Raw genomic sequence first — 23,889 nt, forward strand, 5'->3', positions numbered from 1 at the left:
TTCTGGCTCCCCTCTCATCCCTTTTCTTCTCCTCCCTCCCTTTCTCCCACAGACCACTGTCATCCCCTGTCAGATTCCCTCTTCTTCAATCCTTTACCTTTTCCACTCATCCCCCTTTCCCCCACCCACACACCTTCCTCCTCACCTGTCACCTGCCAGCTTGTACTCCTCCCTCCCCCCTTCCTATTCTGGCTTCTGAACCCGTCTTTTCCAGTCCCGATGAAGGGTCTCGGCTCAAAACTTCAACTGTTCATTCGGCTCCACAGATGCTGCCTGACCTGCCGAGGTGTGTGTATGTGCACGCGCGTACGTGTGTTGTTCTGGATTTCCAGCATCTGCCGAATCTCCTGTGTTTATGCTCCCCACACTCATCGCCACCCATTTCCAAACCTTGTTGAAGATCTTCCTCACAAACTGGAGGCACGGCCACTTCAGATGCTTTGCTCCCTCACCAACCATTTCCCCATTCCCTCCAGGGAGGTACAGGAAGCAATCATTGTAAGGTTTACTATATGTTTAATGACAGCAATACAGATTGGTAAATACTAGCGTTCAATATACAAGCAGAGATACACAGAACAAGGCTTCAAAACCAAAATAAACACAGTTCCCCTACACAAGTTAACATTAAAAAACATTACAAACAATTCTGAGGGGATTGTTCAGCATTCCACCTTCCTAACGCATTTATTAAAGTTTATTTTTCCCGGATTTCTTTTGCTGTATAAAACACGACACTGTGCATCTTATATTCTTCCTGTCTCTCTCTCTCTCTCTCTCTCTCTACAGATTTACAGCAAATTAGAAAATCGTGAGCAGCAGCGAAGAAATCCTTGCTTCCATCTCACGCTCTCTGTTCACAGAGGTACCAGGGGTTAGATTTGGAAGGTAGTTAAAAGAATCCTTTTAATATAGAGGTACTTATAACGAGAGACAAGCTGAACCCACCTTGGCTCAGCATGCATGGCCCAGGCATGTGTACTGTGCCTGGTACATCATGGACAGCAAATTACATGTTAGGATTTAAGTGTCAGGACACTGGTGTGGTGTTTGCGATGCTTCTGGCTGATGGTTGAGTCTGTGATCTGCTCTGTCGCTGTTCCTCTGAAACACAGCAGGGAGCAGGAGAAACCCCCACGGGCTACACAATCAGGTGGCCTCTGGGCCACATATGGTGTTATTTCATTGGTCACTGTCCAATCATTCCATAGGGAAGACACTTTCCTACATTTTACTCCCAAAGCCACCTGTGTTTGTTTGGAGCCTTTAACGTAGTGAAAGATCCTGAAGATCCACCACAGGAGCAAGCTCAGACAAAACCCATCACTGACCCACTTCTCAAAGCTGCCCAGTACTAGGTGCAAGTTTCAGGAGATCCTAGAGGCGTAACGGAGGGAGTTCTGGAGCTCACAAGGCTGGGCCATTCAGGGCAGAGCCACTGAATTCAGGGCTGATGTCAAGACCACAATGAGAGGTGCAGAGATATGGGAAGGAGCTAGGTAACCCAAGGCCGGTTCTGATTAAACCTCACTGGACAGGGCCAGAGGGATAGAGAGGAGAGCGGAAGACTGTGGTGGGATCTGAAAGGTGAGAATATCTCAAATCACTGGAACCCGTGGGCTCAGTAAATAATACTGTAACAGCGCTCGATACAGGGCAGGACACCAGACAGCAGGGTTGAAGATTCCTCGCGGTTACACGGAGTAGAACAGTGAAGTAGAGTGTGTGGAAGTTAAACTTGGAACTAACAAGGGCGAGTTCTGCCACAGCTCTTCTTCAATACATATACCAACTGCAGCGGCAATGCAAGATGGTGTGACTTTGCTTGTGTGACCTTCCAGTCTTGCAGAGCTGGGTCGGGGGTGGGGGGGGGGGGTTGACCCTCCTATAGGTATCTCCACCTCCCAATAGTGGGGTCACAGTGGTCCCAGATGACTGGGGTGGGGGGGGGGGGAAGAGTGAGCTTGGTTGGCAGAATAATAACATATTTAGTGCTGAGAGCTCCATTTCCTCCCACATCCCAAAGACGAGCAGAGTCGGTGGGCTAGACTGATCACTGTAAATTGTCCCCTAGTATGTGGGGAAGAGTTAGAAATCTTGAGCAAGTTGATGGGAATTTGGGGAGACAATGTTGTAAGGAAATGAGAGGACTGGGTCTGCACAGACTCGATGGGCCAAGTGTATGACTAAGGAGATAGGAAAACCAACCTCAGAACGAGTGTTGAAGACCAGATCTAGTTCCCCTTCCACCCCGGGGTCATGGGCAGCACTCCCACACGCTGTGCACAATTCCAGACTTTGGGAGATTGCAAAAAGCAACAGGTCAAACTCTGATATCTGCCACAGACACAGGCATCTGCACTAAAAGCAAGGGTGGGAAGAGCGAACTGCCCGGGAAACCCGGCAGGTCGAGCAGCATCTGTGGAGGCAGGAGGATGGTTGATGGGTGTGGCGCAGTCAGAGTGGGAAGGGTTTGATAATCTGTTGGAACACATTGCAATCAGCCCACCCTTTGCCCTGAGCTGAATGCTGAGCCTGTCCTCTGCAGGAGCAGGGGGAATTCAGATGCCCATTACCCACTCACCCCAGTACAGGTGACTCCTCTGCCCCCTTCTGGTGATCACTTTGGGGTAATATAGTGGGATATCTCTACAACCTCCAGGACTCCACCAGAAGCAGACATTTGACAGCAGATCTCCACCACTGAGATCCTTTCAAGACCAGACAACACCCCATCAGGGCCTAAACGCCTTGCCCACTCCAAAACTGGGGAGGGGGGAAGGAGGGAGGGAAAGAGGAGCTTTAAGCCTCCTCAGACGCAATTTACTTTCCGTAATTAGAAGAGAAATTTGAAGCAATGATTAGAAGTGAAACAAGCATGTGTCGTATCCACAGCTAATGCCATGTGAGAATGGGAATGGTTGGGATGTTGGGGTACACGTTCCAGTCTGACCCTGCAGGTACCTCTACACGGTTACTTGGACAGGTAGATTGAGTGGGGGATTCGGAATGTGCTTGGCCGCAGGGGTTCACCTTTACTGGGAGGCCTGGGAGGTCGGATTCTCGGACTTGCTCTCCTGGCTGGATGGCGGCTTGCTGTTCCAAGGGCTGTTGGCCCCCAGGGCCGGGGAGTTGTTGAAGCTGTCCTCGTCGTCGATGCCATTGGTGGCGTCATACTGGGTGTTCTCCAGGCGCGTGATGAGGCGCTCGTCCTCGTCGCCAAACTCGCCCCCCATCAGGGTGGGCTCGCCCACCACCATCACGTCCTGCAACACACAGTGGGGCTCAGCTCACTTAGGGAAGGGGCCATAGTGGGGAGGGGAGGGGGTTGGGGGGTGTGTGGAGGGGGAATGGTGGTAGTGGTGGGAGTGGGAATGGTGAAAGTGGCTGGGGGAATGGTGGGAGTGTGTGGGTGGTTGGGAGTGGAAGTGGTTGGGGGTGGTGGGTGAGGGAAGTGATGGAGGGAGGGGTGGTGGGAGTGTGAGGGAAGTGATGGAGGGAGGGGTGGTGGGAGTGTATGGGTAGGAGGGGGAGTGGGAGGGGTGGTGGGAGTGTATGGGTAGGAGGGGGAGTGGGAGTAGTGGTGGTGGTGGGAGGGTGAGTGGTTGGGGGAGGAGAAGTGGCTGGGGGATTGGTGGGAGAGGGGGAGTGGTGGGAGGGGAGGGGAGTGGTTGGGGGAGTGGTGGGAGGGGAGGAGTGGAGTGGTGGTGGGGAGGGGTGGTTGGGGAGGGGTGGTGGGGGAGGGGAGTAGTTGGGGGAGTGGTGGGGAGGGGAGTAGTTGGGGAGTGGTGGGGAAGGGGGAGTGGGGGAGTGGTGGGGAGGGGAGAAGTGGGGTGGTGGTGGGGAGGGGAGTGGTGGTGGGGAGGGGAGGGGTGGTGGGAGTGTGTGGGTAGGAGGAGTGGGGGAGTGGTGGGGAGGGGTGGTGGAGTGGTGGGGAGGGGAGAAGTGGGATGGTGGTGGGGAGGGGAGGAGTGGGGTGGTGGTGGGGAAGGGGGAGTGGGGGAGTGGTGGGAGAGGGGGAGTGGTGGGAGGGGAGGGGAGTGGTTGGGGGAGTGGTGGGAGGGGAGGAGTGGAGTGGTGGTGGGGAGGGGTGGTTGGGGAGGGGTGGTGGGGGAGGGGAGTAGTTGGGGAGTGGTGGGGAGGGGAGTAGTTGGGGAGTGGTGGGGAAGGGGGAGTGGGGGAGTGGTGGGGAGGGGAGGAGTGGGGTGGTGGTGGGGAGGGGAGGAGTGGGGTGGTGGTGGGGAGGGGAGGAGTGGTGGGTGGATGAGGGGAGGAGAGGTAGGGACAGTAGTACATATATACATACACACACAGCCATGTATGCACCAGCACACACATGTTCAAGCACACGCAAGGCAGCGTGTACAGATATGGCCACGGAAGCAGACACACAAGGAAACTCTCCACACAACAGTTTGTTAACGTGGCCCTGTCACTGGTGCTGAAGGTTCTGGGACACGGGCTGCAAAGTGGAGCCAAGCCCCCGGTCGCCGTGACTTCACCGAGCGAGACCAGGCTCCCAGCCGAATGTCCGCTGCTCTGCTCTCACTCCCCACACCCGTTACGTCCCCCACCTCAGCATCAGGATGCATGGCCCTGCCCAGCTCCCCACTGACCCAGATCGGGGATCCCAGTGGGACGACGGCCGAGGCCATCCCACCGGTGTGTCTCTACCCTTCCCCCGATCCCCGCACGCCGCGAGGCTGAAGATGGAAGAGGCGTGGATGCTTACAGGTACCTGACTGGAGAGGGCGAAGCTGCCGCCTGGGCTCTTCTTCTTGCTGCTGCTGTTGGTGTTGGAGTTGGTGCCGCTGCTGATGGTACTGCCGCCCGACATCTTCCGCTTCCTCCGCTTGCTCGGGGCCTGCCGGGCCGGCTCGGCTGAGGGGAGAAGCGCATCAGGACGGTCGGCATCGCCACAAACACGCCCACCCCCACACACCCGCGTGGCTGAGAGGGATCCACCCCACCGTGAAGGATCTGTCCAGACCCTCCTGCCCCAGCCATGAGGGGTCTAGCCCTCAGACTCGTGCAACAGGGGCTGGACAGGATCATACTCAGATCGGCCATGAAGGATCTCCCAAGACCATTCCCGGCCATGCATTATCACCCCTCACCACTGCTGGCCGTGAGGGATCTCCACTTGCGCCACCATGCCTGGCTGGCAGAAGAGATCTCTTTACCGTGTCCTCTGTCGTGAGGGACCCCCCCTCCCAAACCACTGATTGGAGGGAGTTCACCCCTCCCCCTCCCCCTCCAACACTGGAGTTCCTTCGCCTGCATGCTGGAGAGGGGCCACTGCTCTTCTCTGGAATTGGATTGGCCATGGGGGGGACTGGTTCGAGGGCCAAGCAGAACTTTCCTTGCGGCTTTTGTTACCTCCCCATGGCAAATCTGAGCCTGACCGCTTTCTGCTTGGTGTCGGAGCCTCCTGAAACACGTACGTACCTGGTGGGGCCACCATCCGCTGCCACTTTTGAAACAGGCACGTCTTGAGGCAGTCCCTGGGGCTCAGGCTGTAGGTTTTGTGCCTGGACATCAACTCCTGCATCGGTTCCAGAATAACACACAGCTGATCAGTGGGGGGGGGGGGGGGGGGATTGGGAAACAGGAGCAACGGGCAGAATCAGGACAAGAGAAAAGACAGTTACACATCTTAGTACCCAGAAACTTGTGCATCACCTCCCCCTTCATGGAACAGCCACGACAGTAGACCATAAATACCATCAACTGTCTTTGAATAACTGTAAATCACTGAATACTAGGATGAAAGTGTAGTCTTAGAAAGATAGGTTGAGCCTAAACTGTTTGCAGTTTAGAAGAAATAATAGCCATCTCATTACTAGTTTAATCTGTTTAAAACAATATCATGGGTCACAGCACCTCTTCTGCTCTTGTACTATTTTACATTCTTTAAAGGTTCGGACGGGGGGGGGGGGGGCGGGTAGGTGCTGAGACAACATTTCCCCTGTGAGGAGTACGGACTTGGCACAAGGGGACATTCAGTTCCGTCCCTCCCTCATTACTGTCCCCCAGGGCTGATCCTCCCATGGTGTGACCCTCCCCCGGGACCACCTCTCCCATATTGTGACCCTCCCCCGGGACCACCTCTCCCATGGTGTGACCCGCCCCTCCCATATAGAGACGCTCCCCCGGGACCGCCCCTCCCATATTGTGACCCTCATCCGGGACCACCTCTCCCATATTGTGACCCTCCCCCGGGACCACCTCTCCCATATTGTGACCCTCCCCCGGGACCACCTCTCCCATATTGTGACCCTCCCCCGGGACCACCTCTCCCATATTGTGACCCGCCCCTCCCATATCGTGACCATCCCCCAGGACCAGCCCTCCCATATTGTGACCCTCCCCCAGGACCAGCCCTCCCATATTGTGACCCTCCCCCGGGACCACCTCTCCCATATTGTGACCCTCCCCCAGGACCACCTCTCCCATATTGTGACCCTCCCCCGGGACCACCTCTCCCATATTGTGAACTGCCCCTCCCATATCGTGACCATCCCCCAGGACCAGCCCTCCCATATTGTGACCCGCCCCTCCCATATCGCGACCTTCCCCAAGGACCGCCTCTCCCATGGTGTGACCTGCTCCTCCCATATTGAGACCCTCCCCCGGGACCTCCTCTCCCATATTGTGACCCACCTCTCCCATATTGTGACCCTCATCCAGGACCACCTCTCCCATGGTGTGACCCTCCCCCGGGACCACCCCTCCCATATTGTGACCCGCCCCTCCCATATAGAGACGCTCCCCCGGGACCGCCCCTCCCATATTGTGACCCTCATCCGGGACCACCTCTCCCATATCGTGACCATCCCCCAGGACCAGCCCTCCCATATTGTGACCCACCTCTCCCATATTGAGACCCTCCCCCGGGACCACCTCTCCCATGGTGTGACCTGCCCCTCCCATATCGAGACCCTCCCCCAGGACCACCTCTCCCATATTGTGACCCTCCCAGGCACCGCCCCTCCCATGGTGTGACCCTCCCTGAGTAACACCCCTCGTTTAGTACTGTGCAGGGTAGGTGAGCTTTGATTTCTCTGCAATGGACAGACTGTGAGTGCCCACCCATTTCCCAGCTCTCCGCTGTTACCCACACCTCTGTGTTACTGGTGGGTTTGGAAACGGTGTGCAAAGTGCCCTTACCCGGAGGTAGTTCAAGGTCGAGTTGGAGAGGCCACACCGTGAGATGTTCTTTGAGAGCTGGTCCAACATCTGTGGATCCTGGGACTGTGGGAAACACACATCCTGTGTCAGTGAGGGAGAGGATGAGGCTCGGCCGAGTTCACATCAAATGGTAGGTCACCCGACGACACGAGAGGGGGGGATGATCTGGGGATAGTTGGGAAACATGGAGTTCTGGCCCCCAAGAGCCCCTGGAGAGAAGGGAGCTCTCCCTCTGCGTGTACTCCTTGTGGACAACGTCTGACTCTCCAGCTCACTCAGACACAAAATCAGCAGCTACGCTTAAAAACACAACAGATTCGGCAGATGCTTGATGAAGGGCCTCAGCCTGAAACATTTGTTCATTTATTCCCCCTCCACAGATGCTGCCTGTCTTGCTGTGTTCCTTCAGCATCCTTATGTCGTTCTATACTTCTGTAACTTGCTTGTCCGCAGAGCCGAACTGTGACTCTCTGCCTATTCCCTAGTTTCGTACCCAAACTGATCCAGACTAGTTGTCAGGATAAAGGGAGACCATGTGCTCAGGCTCCTTTGTCACTTGTCTGCCTCGTTCGCTGGAGCAGGCTGACCTGTACCGTGATGACCAGCTAATAAGACAGCGGTAACCATAAGATTTGTGCCTCAGTGTTGACTTCCCGAGAACCTTCTAGACAGCATCATCTCCAGATGAAACCCTCCCCCCGCCCCCCCCGGTACTGCCTTACGCGATGAGTATTTCTGTGGCTATTTTAAGACTTTCAGCAGCTGCATTATTTTGCTTTTGCGACTACACCAATGAGTTGTGGAGAGTGGAGTTTGCAGAGAGACATGTAGTACTTTCGTCAGCTTCTGATCTCTTCCTGTATCTTAATTTGTTTTGTTTTTGTGGTCAGACATGTGACTACCCCCCCCACAAAAACAGAACGAAACCTACATTTATGTTTTCCTCCAGAGTTTCAGAAGTATTACCACAAAATCAGAAACATAATACTCATCTGCGAAAACCTTCTGTTTCATTGCTGAGTATTTACCACTTTAAATAAAATTACATACAAGTTTAAAGAGATGAAAGAAGTAAACATTCTTTCAGTGGTGGTGAACCTCTACCGACCAAATTAAAATTCTTTTTCCTCACTGAATTCTGTAAGTTTACAGAACAGAATTCCACAGAGGAGAATGAATCCCGTCTTGGAGGAAAAGTTGGAAGAAAGATACAAGGAGCTAAATTCAGCTTTTTTTGGAAAGCAAGGAAGCAAACAGGAGCTTTTTTCCAGTGAAGCAACCGCTCCCCCCCTCCAACCCTACACAATAAATATACTTTGTAAAAGATTTGCTGATTTGTAAAATAGAAGGAACCTTAAAATTCAGGCTGTGAAGCTAGGAAATTCAAAGAGGAAGGCTAGTAAGGAGATTTGAGGTCATTTAAAGATTATTGTTAAGCACTCATCATAGTTCAGTACAACTTAAAAAGGAAATTGGTTTGCTGCTGTCAGGGAACAATCTGATCTGAAACCACGCTGATATTCAACTTCAGAGTTTGCACCTTCCTGTGAGGGAGGAAAAGTATCGGCGTTTAGGTGTGGCTGAAGCAAAACATCTCACGCGCCCTGGCCCTCACTTTGACGCAGTCCGACCCTCGAACACCGAGTGTGGATCACCCCTCGGGCAGTAGCCCAGGGCAAAGGTCAGAAAAGGAGGAGCAAGAAGCAGCTCCAACAATGCGAGATGAAGCACAACAGCAACGGTCTAAACAACAGACACATGGATCCACCATGTTCTCTGTTCCAATAATCCGAGCATCTCCCGCACACCCTTGCAACTGAAGTCCCTTCTCACTCAGCTCAATTCACTTCTGCACCTCTTCAAAGCCTTCATGTGAATAGTCTGTCCGTGTTCAACTCAAAGACCATGGCCACCAACACCCCTCTACTTCCTCAAGACATCTGGCAATTTTTATTAATGCACCACCCTGGAGAGATCACAGCTTGGTATGAAACTGCCCTGCCTGGGACTGCAACTCAGCACATCACAGGAACCAGTCTCCCCAACATGGACTCCGTCTAGACTTGGTCTCTGCCTCAGTAAAGCAGCCAATGTAATCAAAGACCCCCACCCACTTCTGTATCATCAGGCAGAAGATACAAAACCCCAAAAGCACGCACTACCAGGCAGGGTATCAATCGCTGGATTCCTGTCTTGTGCCAGGCACCAGTGAGGGTAAGAATAGGATGATTTGGCAGGGGACAGAGTTTCAGATTTATGGATCATTGGGATCCTTCTGGGAAAGGTAAGACCAGCACAAAAGATATGGGCTACACCTGGACCCAAGGGGGACCAATAACCTTGCGGGCAGGTTTGCTAGAGCTGTTGGGGAGGGTTTACCCTAATTTGGCAGGGGGTTGGGAATCAGAGTGACAGGGCTGAGGAAAGGGATGTTGGTTTACAAGCACAGGTAGCGTATAGTGAGAACGCCAGGAAGGACAGGCAGATGTCAGGGCAAAATTGCAGTCGATTGGATGGGTTGCAGTGTAAATGGGGGACAAAACTGAAATGGGCGATAAATACAGGACTGGAAGTGTTGTATTTGAATTCACGCAGTGTACAAAATAAAGCAGATGATCTTGTAGAGCAGTTAGAGATTGGTAGGTATGACGCTGTGGGTTTCACGGGGTTACGGCTGGAAGACGATTCTAGTTGGCAGCTTACATAACCTATTGAAAGGACAGGCGGGTAAGGCAGAGAAGGAGCAGTAGCTCTCTTGGTAAAAATGAAATCAAACCTTTAGAAAGAAGAGACAAGTTCAGAAGATGCAGAATTCTTGTGGGTAGAGTTAAGAAACTTACCCATGGGGTAAGATGGCCCCGAAAGGAGTTATTCATGGGCATTTGAAAAGCAGCCGAAAGTGCTCTACATATTACAGCGGCAGACAGGAAAAGCAGGTCAAAAAGGCAAGTCATAGGGGATTTTAATATGCCGATAAATTGGGAAAATCAAGTTGATGCTGGATCCCAAGAGGGAATTTGTGGAATGTCTCCAAACGGCTTTGTGGAGCAACTTTTGGTTGAGCCCACTAGGGGATCAGAAATTCAGGAACTCTGGATCCTGTGTAATAAACCGGATTTGATCAGGGGCTGAAGGTAACGGAACCCTTAGAAAACAGTGATCACAATATGATAGATCTCACCCTGCGAAGGGAGAAGATAAAGTCAGATGTATCATTATTACAGTGGAGTACAGGGAATTACAGAGGCATATGGGAGCAGCCGGCCAAAGTTGTTTGGGTGGGGTCGGCAGCAAGGGTGATGGCAGAGCAGCAATGTCTTGAGTTTCTGAAGGTGCAGAATAGATACATCCCAAAGAGGAGGAAGTATTCAAAAAAGGCAGATTGATGCAGTCATGGCTGACAAGGGAAGTTAAAGCCAACATAAAAGCAAAAGAGAGGGCACATAATAGAGCAAAAATTAGTGAGAAGTTAGAGGATTGAGAATTTTTTCAAAAATCAACAGAAGGCACCTTAAAACCCATAAGGAGTGGTAATGATAAAATAGGAAGTTAAGCCAACCAATAATGTCAAAAAATGATACCAAAAGTTATTTTCAGATATAGTGCCTATATTCAACCCCTTTGGAAGTTTTCATGTTTTATTGTTTTACAACATTGAATCACAGTGGATTTAAGCCGGCTTTTTTGACACTGATCAACAGAAAAGACTCTTTTGTGTCAAAGTGAAAACAAATTTCTACAAATTGGTCTAAAATGTATTACAATTATTAAACACAAAATAATTGATTACATAATTACTCACCCTTTCAAGTCAGTATTTAGTAGATGCACCTTTGGCAGTAATTACAGCCTTAAGTCTGTGTGGGTAAGTCTCTATCAGCTTTGCATATCTGGACCGCAATTTTTCCTCAAATTCTTCTTCACAAAATTGCTCAAGCTCTGTCAGATTGCACGGGGATCATGAGTGAACAACCCTTTTCAAGTCCAGCATGAATTCTCCATTGGATTGAGGTCTGGACTCTGACTTGGCCACTCCAGGTTACTTGTTGTTTTTAAGCCATTCCTGTGTAGCTTTGGCTTTATGCTTGGAGTCATTGTCTTGCTGGAAAACAAATCTTCTCCCAAGTCGCAGTTCTCTTGCAGACTGCATCAGGTTTTCTCCAGGATTTCCCTGTATTTTGCTGCATTTATTTAATCCTCTACCTTCACAAGCCTTCAGGGCCTGTGGCAGCGAAGCCACTACCATGCTTCATGGTAGGGATGGTATATTTTTGATAATATGTGGTGTTTCATCTGAATTTGGTTTAAACAGGCCATAGACCTTCTTCCAGTTGATTTCAGGGTCTCCCTCATGCCTTCTGGTAAACTCTGGCCGAGATTCATGTGAGGTTTTTTTTCCAACAGTGGCCTTCTCTTTGCCACTCTCCCATAAAGCTGTGACTGATGAAGAACCTGGTCAACAGTTGTTGTATGCACATTCTCTCCCATCTCGGCCACTGAAGCTTGTAACTCCTCCAGAGTTGTCATAGGTCTCTTGGGGGCCTCCCTCACTAGTTCCCTTCTTGCACGGTCACTCAATTTTTGAGGACGGCCTGCTCTAGGCAGATGTACAGCTGTGCCATATTCTTTCCATTTCTTGATGATTGACTTAACTGCACTCCAAAGGATATTCAGTGACTTGGAAACTTTCTTGTATCCATCGCCTGACTTGTGCTTTTCAATAACCTTTTTGCAGAGTTGCTTGGAGTGTTCTTTAGTCTTCATGATGTAGCTTTTGCCAGGATACTGACTCACCAGCAGTTGGACCTTCCAGATACTGATATCTTTACTACAATCAATTGAAACATCTTGACTGCACAGTTGTCCAAAAACAGGTCTCCATTTAACTAATTCTGTGACTTCTAAAACCAATTGGCTGCAGCAGAGATTATTTGGGGGGGGGGGTGTGAATACTTTAAATAGGCACTATATATAGAGTAAAAGAGAGGCGAGCATAGGCATTGGGCCACTAGAAAATTATGCTGGAGAGATAGCAACAAGGAACAAAGAAAGGGTGGACAAACTGATTAAGTATTTTGCATCGGTCCTTAGTGTGGAAGACACTAGCGTAAGCCAGAAGTGAGTACTGTTGCAATTACCAGGGAGTTGGTACTTCGGAAACTGAAAGGTCTGAAGGTAGTTAAGTCCACTGGACCAGATGGACTACACCCCAGAGTTCTAAAAGAGGTGGCTGAAGAGATTGTGGAGGCAGCAATAATGATCTTTCAAGAATGAAGAGAGTCTGGTATACTTCTAGAGGACTGGAAAATTGCAAATGTCATCCCGCTCTTCAAGGGAGGGAGTCAGAAGAAACAAAATTATAAGACAGCCTGACGTTATCTGTTGGAATTCTTTGAAGAAATAACAAGCAGGATAGACAAAAGAGAATCAGTGGATCTTGTGTACTTGGATTTACAGAAGATCTTTGATAAGGTGCCACACGAGGCTGCTTAGCAAGATAAGAGTGCAGGATATTACAAGAAAGAACTGGCTTGGATAGAGTATTTTGTGATTGGCAGGAGGCAAAGAGAGGGAATAGAGGATCTTTTCAGGTGGTTGCCAGTGACAAATGGTGTTCCACAGGGGTCTTTGTTGGGACTGCTTCTATTTACATTGTATGTCAACAATTTGAATGAAATTAATGGCTTTGTGGCCAAGTTTGTGGATGAAACTAAGATAGGTTAAGGGACAGGTAGAGTTGAAGTAGTAGAGAGGCTGCAGAAGACTTAGACATATTATAAGAATGGGCAAAGAGCTAGCAGTTGGAATACAGTGTATGGTCTTGCACTTTGGTAGAAGAAATGAAAGCATAGACTATTTTCTAACCGGGGAGAAACTTAAAAAAAAACGAGGTGCCAAGTGATTTGGGAATCCTTGTGCAGGATTCCCTAAAGGTTAATTTGCAAGTTGAATCAGTGAGGCGGAAGGTGAAACCAATATTAGCAGTCATTTCAAGAGGACTAGAATACAGAAGCAAGGATGTAATACTGAGGTTGTACAAGGCACTGCTGAAGCCTCACTTGCGAGTAATGTGAGAAGTTTGGGGCCCTTATTTAAGAAAGGGTGTGCTGACATTGGAGAGGGTTCAGAGGAGGTTCACAGGAATGATTCTGGGAATGAAATGGTTATATGAGCAGCAATTAATGGTTCTAGATCTGTACTCTCTGGAATTTAGCAAAGTGAGGGGAGATTGAAACCTATCGAATGCTGAAAGGCCTAGATAAAGTTGATGTGAGTAGGATGCTTGAATGTTTTCTGGGGTGGAGGTGGGAGAGTCTAGGACTAGAGGGCACAGCCTCAAAATAGAGGGACATCCATTTCGATGAGGAGGAATTTCTTTAACCAAAGGGTGGTAAGCCCGTGGGATTCGTTCCCATAAACGGCTGTGGAAGACAGGTCATTGGGTGTATTTAAGGCGGAAACTGATAGGTTCTTGATTAGTCAAGGTGTGAAAGGTATTAGGGAGAAGGCAAGAAAATGGGGTTAAGAGGGAAATTAATCAGTCATGAAATGGTGGAGCAGACTCAATGGTCTGAATGGCCTAATGGTCAAGGATAGCTGTTACTCCACAGTTATAGGACTACTGAGTGGTTCCGTAGTATAACAGGATGGACTCCTGATCTCACAATCTACCTTGCCAGGATCGTATGCTTTCTTGTCTGCCTGCACTGTTCTTTCTTAGTAGCTGTAACACTTTTTTCCTGCACTTTGTTATTGTTTTACCTTGTAATAAACAAGAAACAGTCCATCCCAATGCATTTCATATCGCAGTCGGAGACTTCAACCAGGCTTGTTTGAAGAAAACCCTGTCCAGTTACCATCAGCACATAACCTGTAGCACTAGAAGTCCCAATGTACTAAGGTCAGGGATGCCTACCATTCCATGGTTGCAATGCATTTTGGGAAATCTGATCATTTGACTGTCCTTCCCTACCTGCACACAGGTAGAGGCTAAAGAGAAAAGCTCCAGAGATTAGGACAACAAAGGGCGGTCGCGGGAGGCAGAGGAATGGCTATGGGATTGCTTCAAGTCGATGGACCGGGCCGTGTTCAAGAACTCATCTGTGCATCTGAATGAATACACCATGGTTGTAATGGACCTTTTAAAACAGTTGTAGATGAGTGTGTCCCCACAAAATTATTCAGAGCCTTCCCCAACCAGAAGCCCTGGATGAAACATAAGACCTGAAATGTACTGAGAGCCAGATCAGAAGCATTCAAATCTGGTGACCAAGAAACCTACAAAAGATCCAGGTACAATCTCCAGAAAGCCATCTCAGTGGTAATTCTGGACTAAACTTGAATCAATGAAGGATGCTCAAGAGTTGAAGGCTTCAATACTATCACTTCTTATAAAGTTGGACATTGGAGACAGTAGGGCTTCACTTCTATGCTGGTTTTGACCGTCAAAACATGGAGGAACCATCACGAACTCCCACGTTCTGATGATCCTATGATTTCAGTTCCGAAGCTGACATGCAAGCTGCCTTCAGAAGGGTGAACCCACAAAAAGCATCTGGCGCAGATGGGGTACCAGGCCAAGTACTAAAGATCTGTGCTGATGAGAGGGCTGATGTGTTCACTGAGATCTTTAACCTCTCGCTTCAGCAATGAGTGGTACTCACCTGCTTCAAGCAGGCTTCAATTATACCGATGCCCAAAAAGAGTATGGTAACCTGTCTCAATGACTATCATTCAGAAGCATTTACATCCACAGTGATGAAGTGTTTTGAGATGTTGGTGATGAAACATCTCGACTCTTGCCTGAGAAACAACTTAGATCTGCTCCAATTTGCCTACTGCAGTAACAGGTCCACAGTAGATCCACACTGGCACTTCACTCAACCCTGGGACATCTGAACAACATCAGGATGCTCTTTATCAACCAGAGCTTGGCATTCAATACTATCATCCCCTCAAAACTATTCAATAAGGTCCAAAACCTTAGCCTCAATATCTCCTTGAGCAAATTGATCCTTGATTTCCTTACTTGCAGACCCAAAGGTTCGGATTGGCAACAACATCTCCTCCATGGTCTCCATCACCACAGGTGCACCACGAGACTGTGCGCTTAGCCCCCTGCTCTACTCACTTACTTATGCCCGCGTGGCTAAGCACAGCTCCAATGCCATATTCAAGTTTGCTGACGACACTACTGTGATAGGCTGAATCAAAGGTGGTGACAAATCAGCATATAGGAGGGAGGTTGAAAAATCGTAAAAACAACTCAATGCCAGCAAGACTAGAGGGATGATTATAGACTTCAGCAGCAGGAAACCAGAGGTCCATGAGTCAACCCTCATCAGAGGTGCAGAGGGTCAGCAGTTTAAAATTCCTTAGGGTTATTATTTTGGGGGATCTGGCCTAGGCCCAGCACACATGTGCAATTACAAAGACAGTATGGCAGTACCTCTACCTTTATAGGAGCTTGTAGAGATTCTAGAACCAGAGGGCACAGCCTCAGAATAAAAGGACATTCCTTTAGAACAGAGATGGTGTCGAGAAGGAAAATAAATCAGCTGTGATGAAACAGCAGGACAAATGATGGGCCAGATGGGCTAATTCTGTTCCTATACCTTATGGTCTTATAGCTCGGATCCCAAAAGCTTCCCTGTCCTGTCACTTTCAGTGAAGTATCCATGATAGGTCTCTCCGTAATCATAGCTTTTACAATTGCCCTCTCTGCTTTACATTGCTGTTATTGCACAATGTGATTTTTCACACACTCAGCAGTAAATTTCACCTACTGCCTTCTCTGCTCCGTTTGTAACTCCTTGCTCCTCACTCCCGTCCTCCTCACAGTTTCTCCCACCTCTGCATTCCCCGTCATCTACGTGATGGACAGTAAACATCCTCGTCTAAACGGTGCCCTTGTCCCAGAGCAACGAAGAAATTGGAGGAGGCAAAAAAAATTCTCTGATGTTCATTAGTTTTTTGATATTTTGGAATATTTTCTATGGAGAGAGTTAATGTTTCAGGCCAATGACCTTCCATGAGGGTGACACAGTAGCTTTAGAGCGCCAGCAATCGGGATTCAATTCTGCCGCTCTCTGTAAGTTTGTACGTTCTTCCAGTGACCGTGGGTTTCCACCGGGTGCTCCGGTTTCCTCCCACATTCCAGACGTACTGGTTAGGGTTAGTAAGTTGTGGGCATGCCATACTGGCATCAGAAGTGCGGTGACACTTGTCGGCTGCCCCCAGCACCACCCCAGACTGTCTGATTGTTGACGCAAACAACACATTTCACTAACAAGAAAAAAAACTGCAGATGCTGGAAATCCAAGCAACCCACACACACAAAATGCTGGAGGAACTCAGAGGGCCAGGCAGCAGCATCTATGGAAAAGAGTACAGTCAACGTTTTGGGCCAAGACCCTTCAGTAGGACTGGAGAGAACAAAAGATGAGGAGTCAGACTTAGAAGGTGAGAAGAGGGGAGGAAGAAACACAAGGTGATAGGTGAAATGAGGGTGGGGTGCTGGAGAGTAGGGGTGAAGCTTCTGGTAATGCCCCCCCATATTCCCCATCCTCTTTTCCCTCTCTCACCTCATCTCCTTGCCCACCCATCACCTCCCTCTGGTGCTCCTCCACCTTTTTCTGTCTTCCGTCTGTCTCCTCCTATTGGATTCCCCCTTCTCCAGCCTTTTATCTTTTTCACAAATCAACGTCCCATCTCTTTACTTCACCCCTCACCCTCCTAGTTTCACCTTTCACCTTGAGTTTCTTTCTCCACTCCCCCCACCTTCTAAATCTGACTCCTCTTTTTCTCCCCAGTCCTGCTGAAGGGTCTCGGTCCAAAACGTCCACTGTACTCTTTTCCATAGATGCTGCCTGGCCTGCTGAGTTCCTCCAGCGTTTTGTGGGTGTTGCTTGAACACATTTCACTGGATGTTTTGATGTACATGTGACAGCTAAAGCTAATCTTTACTCTACCCCGCACTGCCGAGTATTGCCCAGCATTTCCAGATCTCAGGCACCTGCAGCCACTTTGCCTCGGGTTAGGTGGACACAGTGGCTGTGGTTAGCCCCAGGATGCTCTCTCCTGCCCAGGGGGCCGGTGCCAGGGTCACTGGGTACAAACCGCAGGCAGAGCAGGTCCCAGGGGAATACTCACGTTCATGGCGAGGATGCTGCGCGGGATCAGCTCGCGGTGCTGCCGGATGTTGAAATGCCAGGTTTTAATCCTCATCATGTCATCGAACATGAACTCCAGGTACAACCGTCCCTCCACACACACCTATAACATTGAGCACACCGTTAACGGCAGTCCAACAGCCCCAGTTGCAACATGAACCCTCCCAAATGACTGAGCATCTCCACCCCTGTTTAATATGGAATACAGTACAAATTTAACATCTCTGTGGCTTTACTCTCATGAGCTGGGCACCACAGAGCCCAGGAGATTAAACATTGTCTACAGAGGAAAATTTATAGTAAGGCGATTAGGAGACATCTTGAATTAGACATCATTCTTAGGGAGCTGTCTGAAGTTCCCCGCCATTACTGCAGAGAGGCAGGGAACTCTTTGAGGGGAGCAACAACGTGAATACCAAAGCCAAAGATTCTCAGACATCGGAGAGCAAGTCAGCCATTCTGCTTCTCAAAGCTGCTCTACCATTCCATAAGCTTGCTGCTGATTTGATTGTGAAGTTAGCCCCATCTCCCGATCAGTTCTTGGCATCATGTGCGGTCTCCCCTCTTTCCCAAATCCTTGACTCCCCTTTCGATCAAACCGCAGCCATCTCCTCTTTGAATATATTCGTTGAATTCCCACTCCAGCTCTCTGAGATAAGAGCACTAACCCATCAGAAATTTCATCTCCTCTGCACCCTAAATTCCACGCACTTACTCAAGATCATGACCCTCGTTCCAGTTTCCTTCCCCGAGGGGAAACGAGCTCTCAACCCACCCCCCCCCCACCCCGAGACTCCAATGTCCATTAGCCTCATTCCTCAATCAAAACCTCCAGTGAGGGCAGGCAAGGTCTTTCCTTCTTCCCAAGAATCAGACCAGAGAACCTTTCCTTAGGCAGACGTTGATCTTTGAGAATAGACAGGGCACAGCTTCATCAGCAAGAGCTCCCCAAGTTTACAATAAATAATGGCCATAAATACTGTCGCATCTACTCCATCACAGCTGATTTATTATCCCTCTCAGCCCCATTCACCTGCCTGCTTCCTGTAACCTTTGACGGCTTATATTAATCAATAAATATACTAAATAACATTCTCCACAGCCATTTCTGGCAATGAATTCAAATTCATCACCCGCTGGCTGAACAAATTCCACCTGATCTCTGCTCAAAATGGATGTCCTTACATTCTGCGGCTGTGCCCTCTGGTACTAGACCTCCCCACTATTGGAAACATCCTCCCCACGTCCACTTTATCTGGGCCTTTCAAGATTCGATAGGTTTCAAAGGGATCCACCTTCACTCTCCTAAGTTCCTGAGAGTACAGGCCCAGAGCCTCCAATTGTTGTTCATATAACCCTTTCATTCCTGGAATCATTCTCGTGAACCCCCTCTGAACCTTCTCCAATCCCACCACATCCTTTCTTTGAAGACTTCTTATAGATTTAGAGATCATCATCTTTGTTCTAACGGGATGCCTTTCTATTCTGAAGCTGTGCCCTCTGATCCGAGACTCTCCCCGTACTGGAAACACCCGTTCAATCAGGCCACTGAAGTCAATTCCGCCTCACCTTGGTGAACATGGGCTTGCCGTGCTGGGTCACCATTGTGCACTGATCGCAGTCCAATGACACAAAGTTATTGTGGAACGATTCCTTTGGGTGTTTGAGCACGTAGTACAGGTCAGTGGCCCCGCCCTCGAAGATACTGCGGAAATAGCGGGGGATCAATGTCCGGCCGATAGCTGCGGGGAAAGAGTGTGAAAGAGACGACGGGTTATCAGGGGGTAAGCAAACCAATTCCCTCTGTGACCAAAAGTTCAATGGGACTGGGCTCTCTCCAGTTGCTGCCCAGGTTAGTGTTTGGGAAGGCAAACATTGCAAGATTCACTGGGGAAGAATTTCTAATGCACTTTCCACGTCCTTGGGACATCTCAAAACATTTTGCTGACAACACCGTGCTGGAAATCATAAACACGAGAAATCATTCCACTTGGGGAATCGACATCTGAAGAAGGGTCGGCCCAAAGTGTTAAACAAGAGAAAGATCGACAGATGCTGGCTCAAGATGCTGACTGTTTATTCAATTCCACAGACGCTGCCTGATCTGCTGAGTCCCTCCAACATTTTGTGTGTGCCTCATATTCTCTCTGGGTAACTTCCAATGTGGTGGCATGAACATCGATTTCTTTAACTTCTGTAAATATCTGCACCCCTCTCTTTTCTCTCCTTTTCCAGTGCTCATTCTGGCTCTCCTCTCTCTCCTTTTCTTCTCGTCTCCCTCTGGTTCCCCTTTCCTTCCCTTTCTCTCACGTTCCACTCTCCTCTCCGATCAGATTTCTGCTTTTTCAGCTCTTTACTTCTGCCACCTGTCACTTCTCAGCTTCTTACTTCATCCCCCCCCACCCGGTCTCAACTTTCACCTGCCAGTTTGTACTCCTCCACCTCCCCTATCTTCCTGTTCTGGCACCTTCTCCCTTCCTTTCCAGTCCTGATGAAGGCTCTCTGCCTGAAACGTTGACTGTTTATTCCCCTCCATCGATGCTGTCTGACCTGCTGAGTTCCTCCAGCATTTTGTGCGTGTTACGTCGTGCTGGGGTTTCGATATCATGACGTGAGAGGAATGTGGCAGCGACACCTGTGCTCAGTGTTCCCACCTGCGTTGGATGGGGAGGGGTAAATACTGACCAGGGCCTGGGGGGAGACTCTTCACTGCTGCTTCAGAACTGTCCCACGATGTCAGTAAAACCCATCCAAGAGGGCAGAAGCAGCCCCTGTTTGAAAAGTGGCAGCCCTGCCCCGGTAGTGACTAGATATTGTGTTGATGCCTCTGAGTGGGGTTTGAACCCACAGCCTTCTGGACAAGGGGGCAGTCTCAGCCGTGGGTAGGACCTAACCCCCACCCCCCCCCCCCATGTCCCACCTCAAGATCCACACACGTTTCCTCCCTCCCTCTGGAATCACAGGACAGAGACCAGGAATCCAGGAATAAAACTCTCGGGGTGGTTTCATCCTAATCGATCACTGGAAGTCAGAACTGTTGGCAGGCAGCCCCTTCTCCAGGACACAGGACACATGGACTGTGCCTGCCCCAAACTACTATAAGGACCTGCCACCCCACATTCCCCTCCCCTGCCTACACACGTCCATCCAGAATGGGGTGGAATGGGGCATAATTTTAAGGCCATCGGAGGAAAGTATGGGGGGGGGGGGGGGGATGCCAAAGGCAAGTTCTTTACACAGAGGGTGGTGGGTGAGCCGAACAACTTGCCAGAGGTGGTGGTACAGGGGCATTTAAGAGACCCTGAGATAAGCAAATGGGAGATAGAAAAATGGAGGGCCAGTGGAAGGGCTAGAACATCGTGGGCCAAAGGGCCTGCACTGTGCTGTAGTGTTCCTCCTCCTATCACTGAATGGAATGACTCCACCTCAATCCCTGCCCGTGACATCTGACAGCTTACTCCTGGTCAAAGGACCTTTACCGATTTGTGGAAGCCTCTGATAGTGATAACCAATTCAAATAAATTCCAATCATCTGAGTAGAAGATATATAAAATTAAAAGAAAAAATAAATTTAATCAAAAACATCCTAAAAACCAAAATACAATAATCACTTTGTTATTATAAATAAATGTGAACAGGTCCTTCAGCTCACAACACCTGTGCCAGACACTTATTTCTTATTTTTATTTGTTTAGAGACACAGCAATAGTACCAGGTCCTTCTGGCCCAATGAGCCTGCATTACCTAACTAACCTACTGGCCCGTCTTTGCAATTTGGGAGGAAACCACAGCATGTGGAGGAAACCTGCGCAGTCTCGTACAAACTGTTTACAGACAGCAGAGGAACTGGACTCAGGTCACTGCTGCTATAAATAGCGTAATGCTAATGGATACGCTACCATGTTGTCCCAATGTGATACCAAATTAAATTAATCTCATGGACACGATCCGTGTCTCTAACAGCCTCAAACGGCTCTGTCATATCCACCTCTAGCACTATCCTGGCAGCCTTCTTCTCCATCAGGCACCCATCACTCTGTGAAAGAAACTTGCCTCCCATATCTCCTGTGAACTTTGCCCCTCTCACCTTGAACGCACATCCTCTAATATTACACGTTTCCACCCTGGGAGGAGGAATCTGCAAGGTGAGACGAAGGGAGATACTGGAATGACAGAGGGACTCACTGTATCGCTTGGGACCATCTTCCAAACAGAAGGTGATGGTTAACATGGCATCATCCTCGAAGAACTCTGTGGTGAAGGCGTCCCACCAAAGGTTGTCACATTCCTGGGGAGACAGACGCTCAGTTTCAGGCAGAGTCTGAGAGTGTGGGGAGGGGAGAAGCAAGAACACAAGTGGCAAGAGGAGGAAAGGGCCAAGATTGGGAAAGCATCTTGGGGAGATGAAGAAGATCCAGGTAGAGGCGTGGAGCACTGAAGCGCAGATTCCAGCCCTTCAGCCCAACCAGACTATGCCAAGTGTCCACCAAGCCAATCCCAATTTCCTGCATTCAATCTTTATCCCTCCGCATACCTATCCAACTGCTTCCTAAATTATACTATTGTACTTGCCTCAACCACTTCTTCTGGCAGCTCATTCCGTATACTCACCGACCTCTGTGTGAAAAATTGGCCCCTTAGGTCATTTCCCCCTCACCATAAACCAGGGGTTCCCAAATCTTTTCTATGCCATGGATTCTTACCATTAACCATGGACCCCAGGATGGGAACACCTGCCCTAAACCCATGTCCCTTAGTTTTGGACTCCCCTACCCTGGGGGAAAGACTATTACCATCCACCTTGTCTATGCCTCTCAAAAATGTAAACACTTCTATAAGGTCACCTCTCATTCTCCTTTGTTGCGAGGAATAATGATCTAGAGCGGTCAATCACTCCTCAATATTTATGCCTTCTAGCACCAGCAACATCGTCAAATCTTCTCTGCACTCTTTCCTGTTTAACTGTGTCTTTCCTACCACAGGGTAACTGGAACTGTACACAATACTCCAAGAGCTGCCTCACCAACTTCATACACAGCTGAAACATAACGTTCCACTCCTATACTCTGTGATGAAGGCCAATATGCTGAACGCCTTTTTCATCACTCTGTCTACAGGTGACGAGGCTTTCTGTGAACTATGCACTGTACTCCCAAGTCCCTCTGTTCCATTACACTCCCTAGTGCTCTACCATTCATTGTGCAAGTCCTACACTGGTCTGAATTTCCAAAATGCATCACCTCACACTTATCTGCACTAATATCCATTTGCCATTGATCGATCCCCCCTGTAATCTACAATAATCTTCACCCTCTCCAACACTTCATTTCATTTCATTCACAAATACAAGAAGGAAAACAAGGTAGAGTGAAGGAGAGTTAATGATCAGACTAGAAGAAACACGGACCGGCTGTATTACCTCTGCCCAGTTCTGTAATCGTTTGTTGAGCTCGAATATCCTGTAGTCAGTCTGGTTCATGTAGGGTGTGTGTCTCCTGTGACAGAACAAAGCACAGGCTATCACCTCCAGCCTCAAACCACGAGCTTGCTTTACTGACGTTGGGGAGGTTCGTTCTCCCTCGCCCGGCCGGCACCCTCAGAAACAGCTTCCTGGGTGACCTTTACTCTGGAGACTGCTTCTGTTCTGTCACTGATCAAAACCAGTGCGAGAACACACACGCAGACAAGCAGTGGAAGCGGCAGCTTGCTGGGAGATTCAGAATACAGAAGCCGGCCCACGAATCCCCATCCTCAGCCTTTGCACCATTGCAGGCCCACTACAGACGGAACAGCGCCAGGATACCAGAGCAGCCCTGAGGAACCACTCTGTGCCTTGGTGCTTTTGTTGATGTGTTCAGTGCTTTGTCTTCTTTATTTTTAAATGGTTTGTACTTTTAATTATTTACATGTTTGTTAATAGTTTTCACAAGACTGAATATTCCACTCACTCAGAATCACTTAAAGCAGTTCATAGGTTTGACAGAAACCATGGCGATGAGGGTAGAGAGGGACATTCCCCAGTGTGGACAGATGGCGAGGGAGGAGACTTTCCCACATGGAAGGGGGACATGGACAAGAGGAGATTTTATTAAGTTTGGGACCGCAAAATGAAGACTCTGGTGTGTGTCTGTGCATGTGTGTGATAGGGGACAGAGACTTACTCTGGCGTAGGATGGGATAGGAGACAGGGGGGCAGGGAAGACTTTTCCTGGTGTGGGACATGTGGAGAGTATACTTGCCCAGTGAGGGATGGGGCAGAGTAGATCTCCCCAGTGAGTGAGGTACCCAATGTGGGATGGGGATGGTCAAGAACAAAGGAACAGAACTTTAAAGGAAGGGCAAGGCCTTCCGGGGCCACAGCGTTACAGAGGGAACCACATTCTCTATCACCGGATGAATGATGAGTGGTTCATAGTTCAGCCTCTGCCTCACCCAACCGCGTCTCGTCCTCGTCGCCAGCAGTTTACGGGTGTCGCTGCATCATGGGGAACCAACGGAGGCAGTGCAGCGTTGAAGGCAGCAACTC

The 23,889-nt window shown here is 49.3% G+C and overlaps 1 protein-coding gene across 6 annotated transcripts in view; it reads right to left on the reverse strand.

Moving 5' to 3' along the window:
- Positions 1-496: 496 nt before the first annotated feature.
- LOC140715202 (LIM domain-binding protein 1) overlaps positions 497-23,889 on the reverse strand; it is a 94,506-nt gene continuing 71,113 nt past the window's right edge. For 5 of the 6 annotated variants that reach the window (XM_073027058.1, XM_073027052.1, XM_073027053.1 and 2 more), the window contains 8 exons: positions 22,783-22,858; positions 21,549-21,651; positions 18,933-19,105; positions 17,344-17,466; positions 7,171-7,254; positions 5,449-5,572; positions 4,733-4,881; positions 497-3,266 (listed from right to left, as the gene is read on the reverse strand). In XM_073027058.1, coding sequence (XP_072883159.1) covers positions 3,036-3,266; positions 4,733-4,881; positions 5,449-5,572; positions 7,171-7,254; positions 17,344-17,466; positions 18,933-19,105; positions 21,549-21,651; positions 22,783-22,858 — 1,063 coding nt within the window. In that variant the 3' untranslated portion in view covers positions 497-3,035. The remainder of the gene's footprint in view (positions 3,267-4,732; positions 4,882-5,448; positions 5,573-7,170; positions 7,255-17,343; positions 17,467-18,932; positions 19,106-21,548; positions 21,652-22,782; positions 22,859-23,889) is intronic. The other variant, XM_073027055.1, reaches the window with a different exon arrangement.

The sequence above is a fragment of the Hemitrygon akajei genome, chromosome 23 (assembly GCF_048418815.1).
Source record: "Hemitrygon akajei chromosome 23, sHemAka1.3, whole genome shotgun sequence".
Taxonomy (NCBI): domain Eukaryota; kingdom Metazoa; phylum Chordata; class Chondrichthyes; order Myliobatiformes; family Dasyatidae; genus Hemitrygon; species Hemitrygon akajei.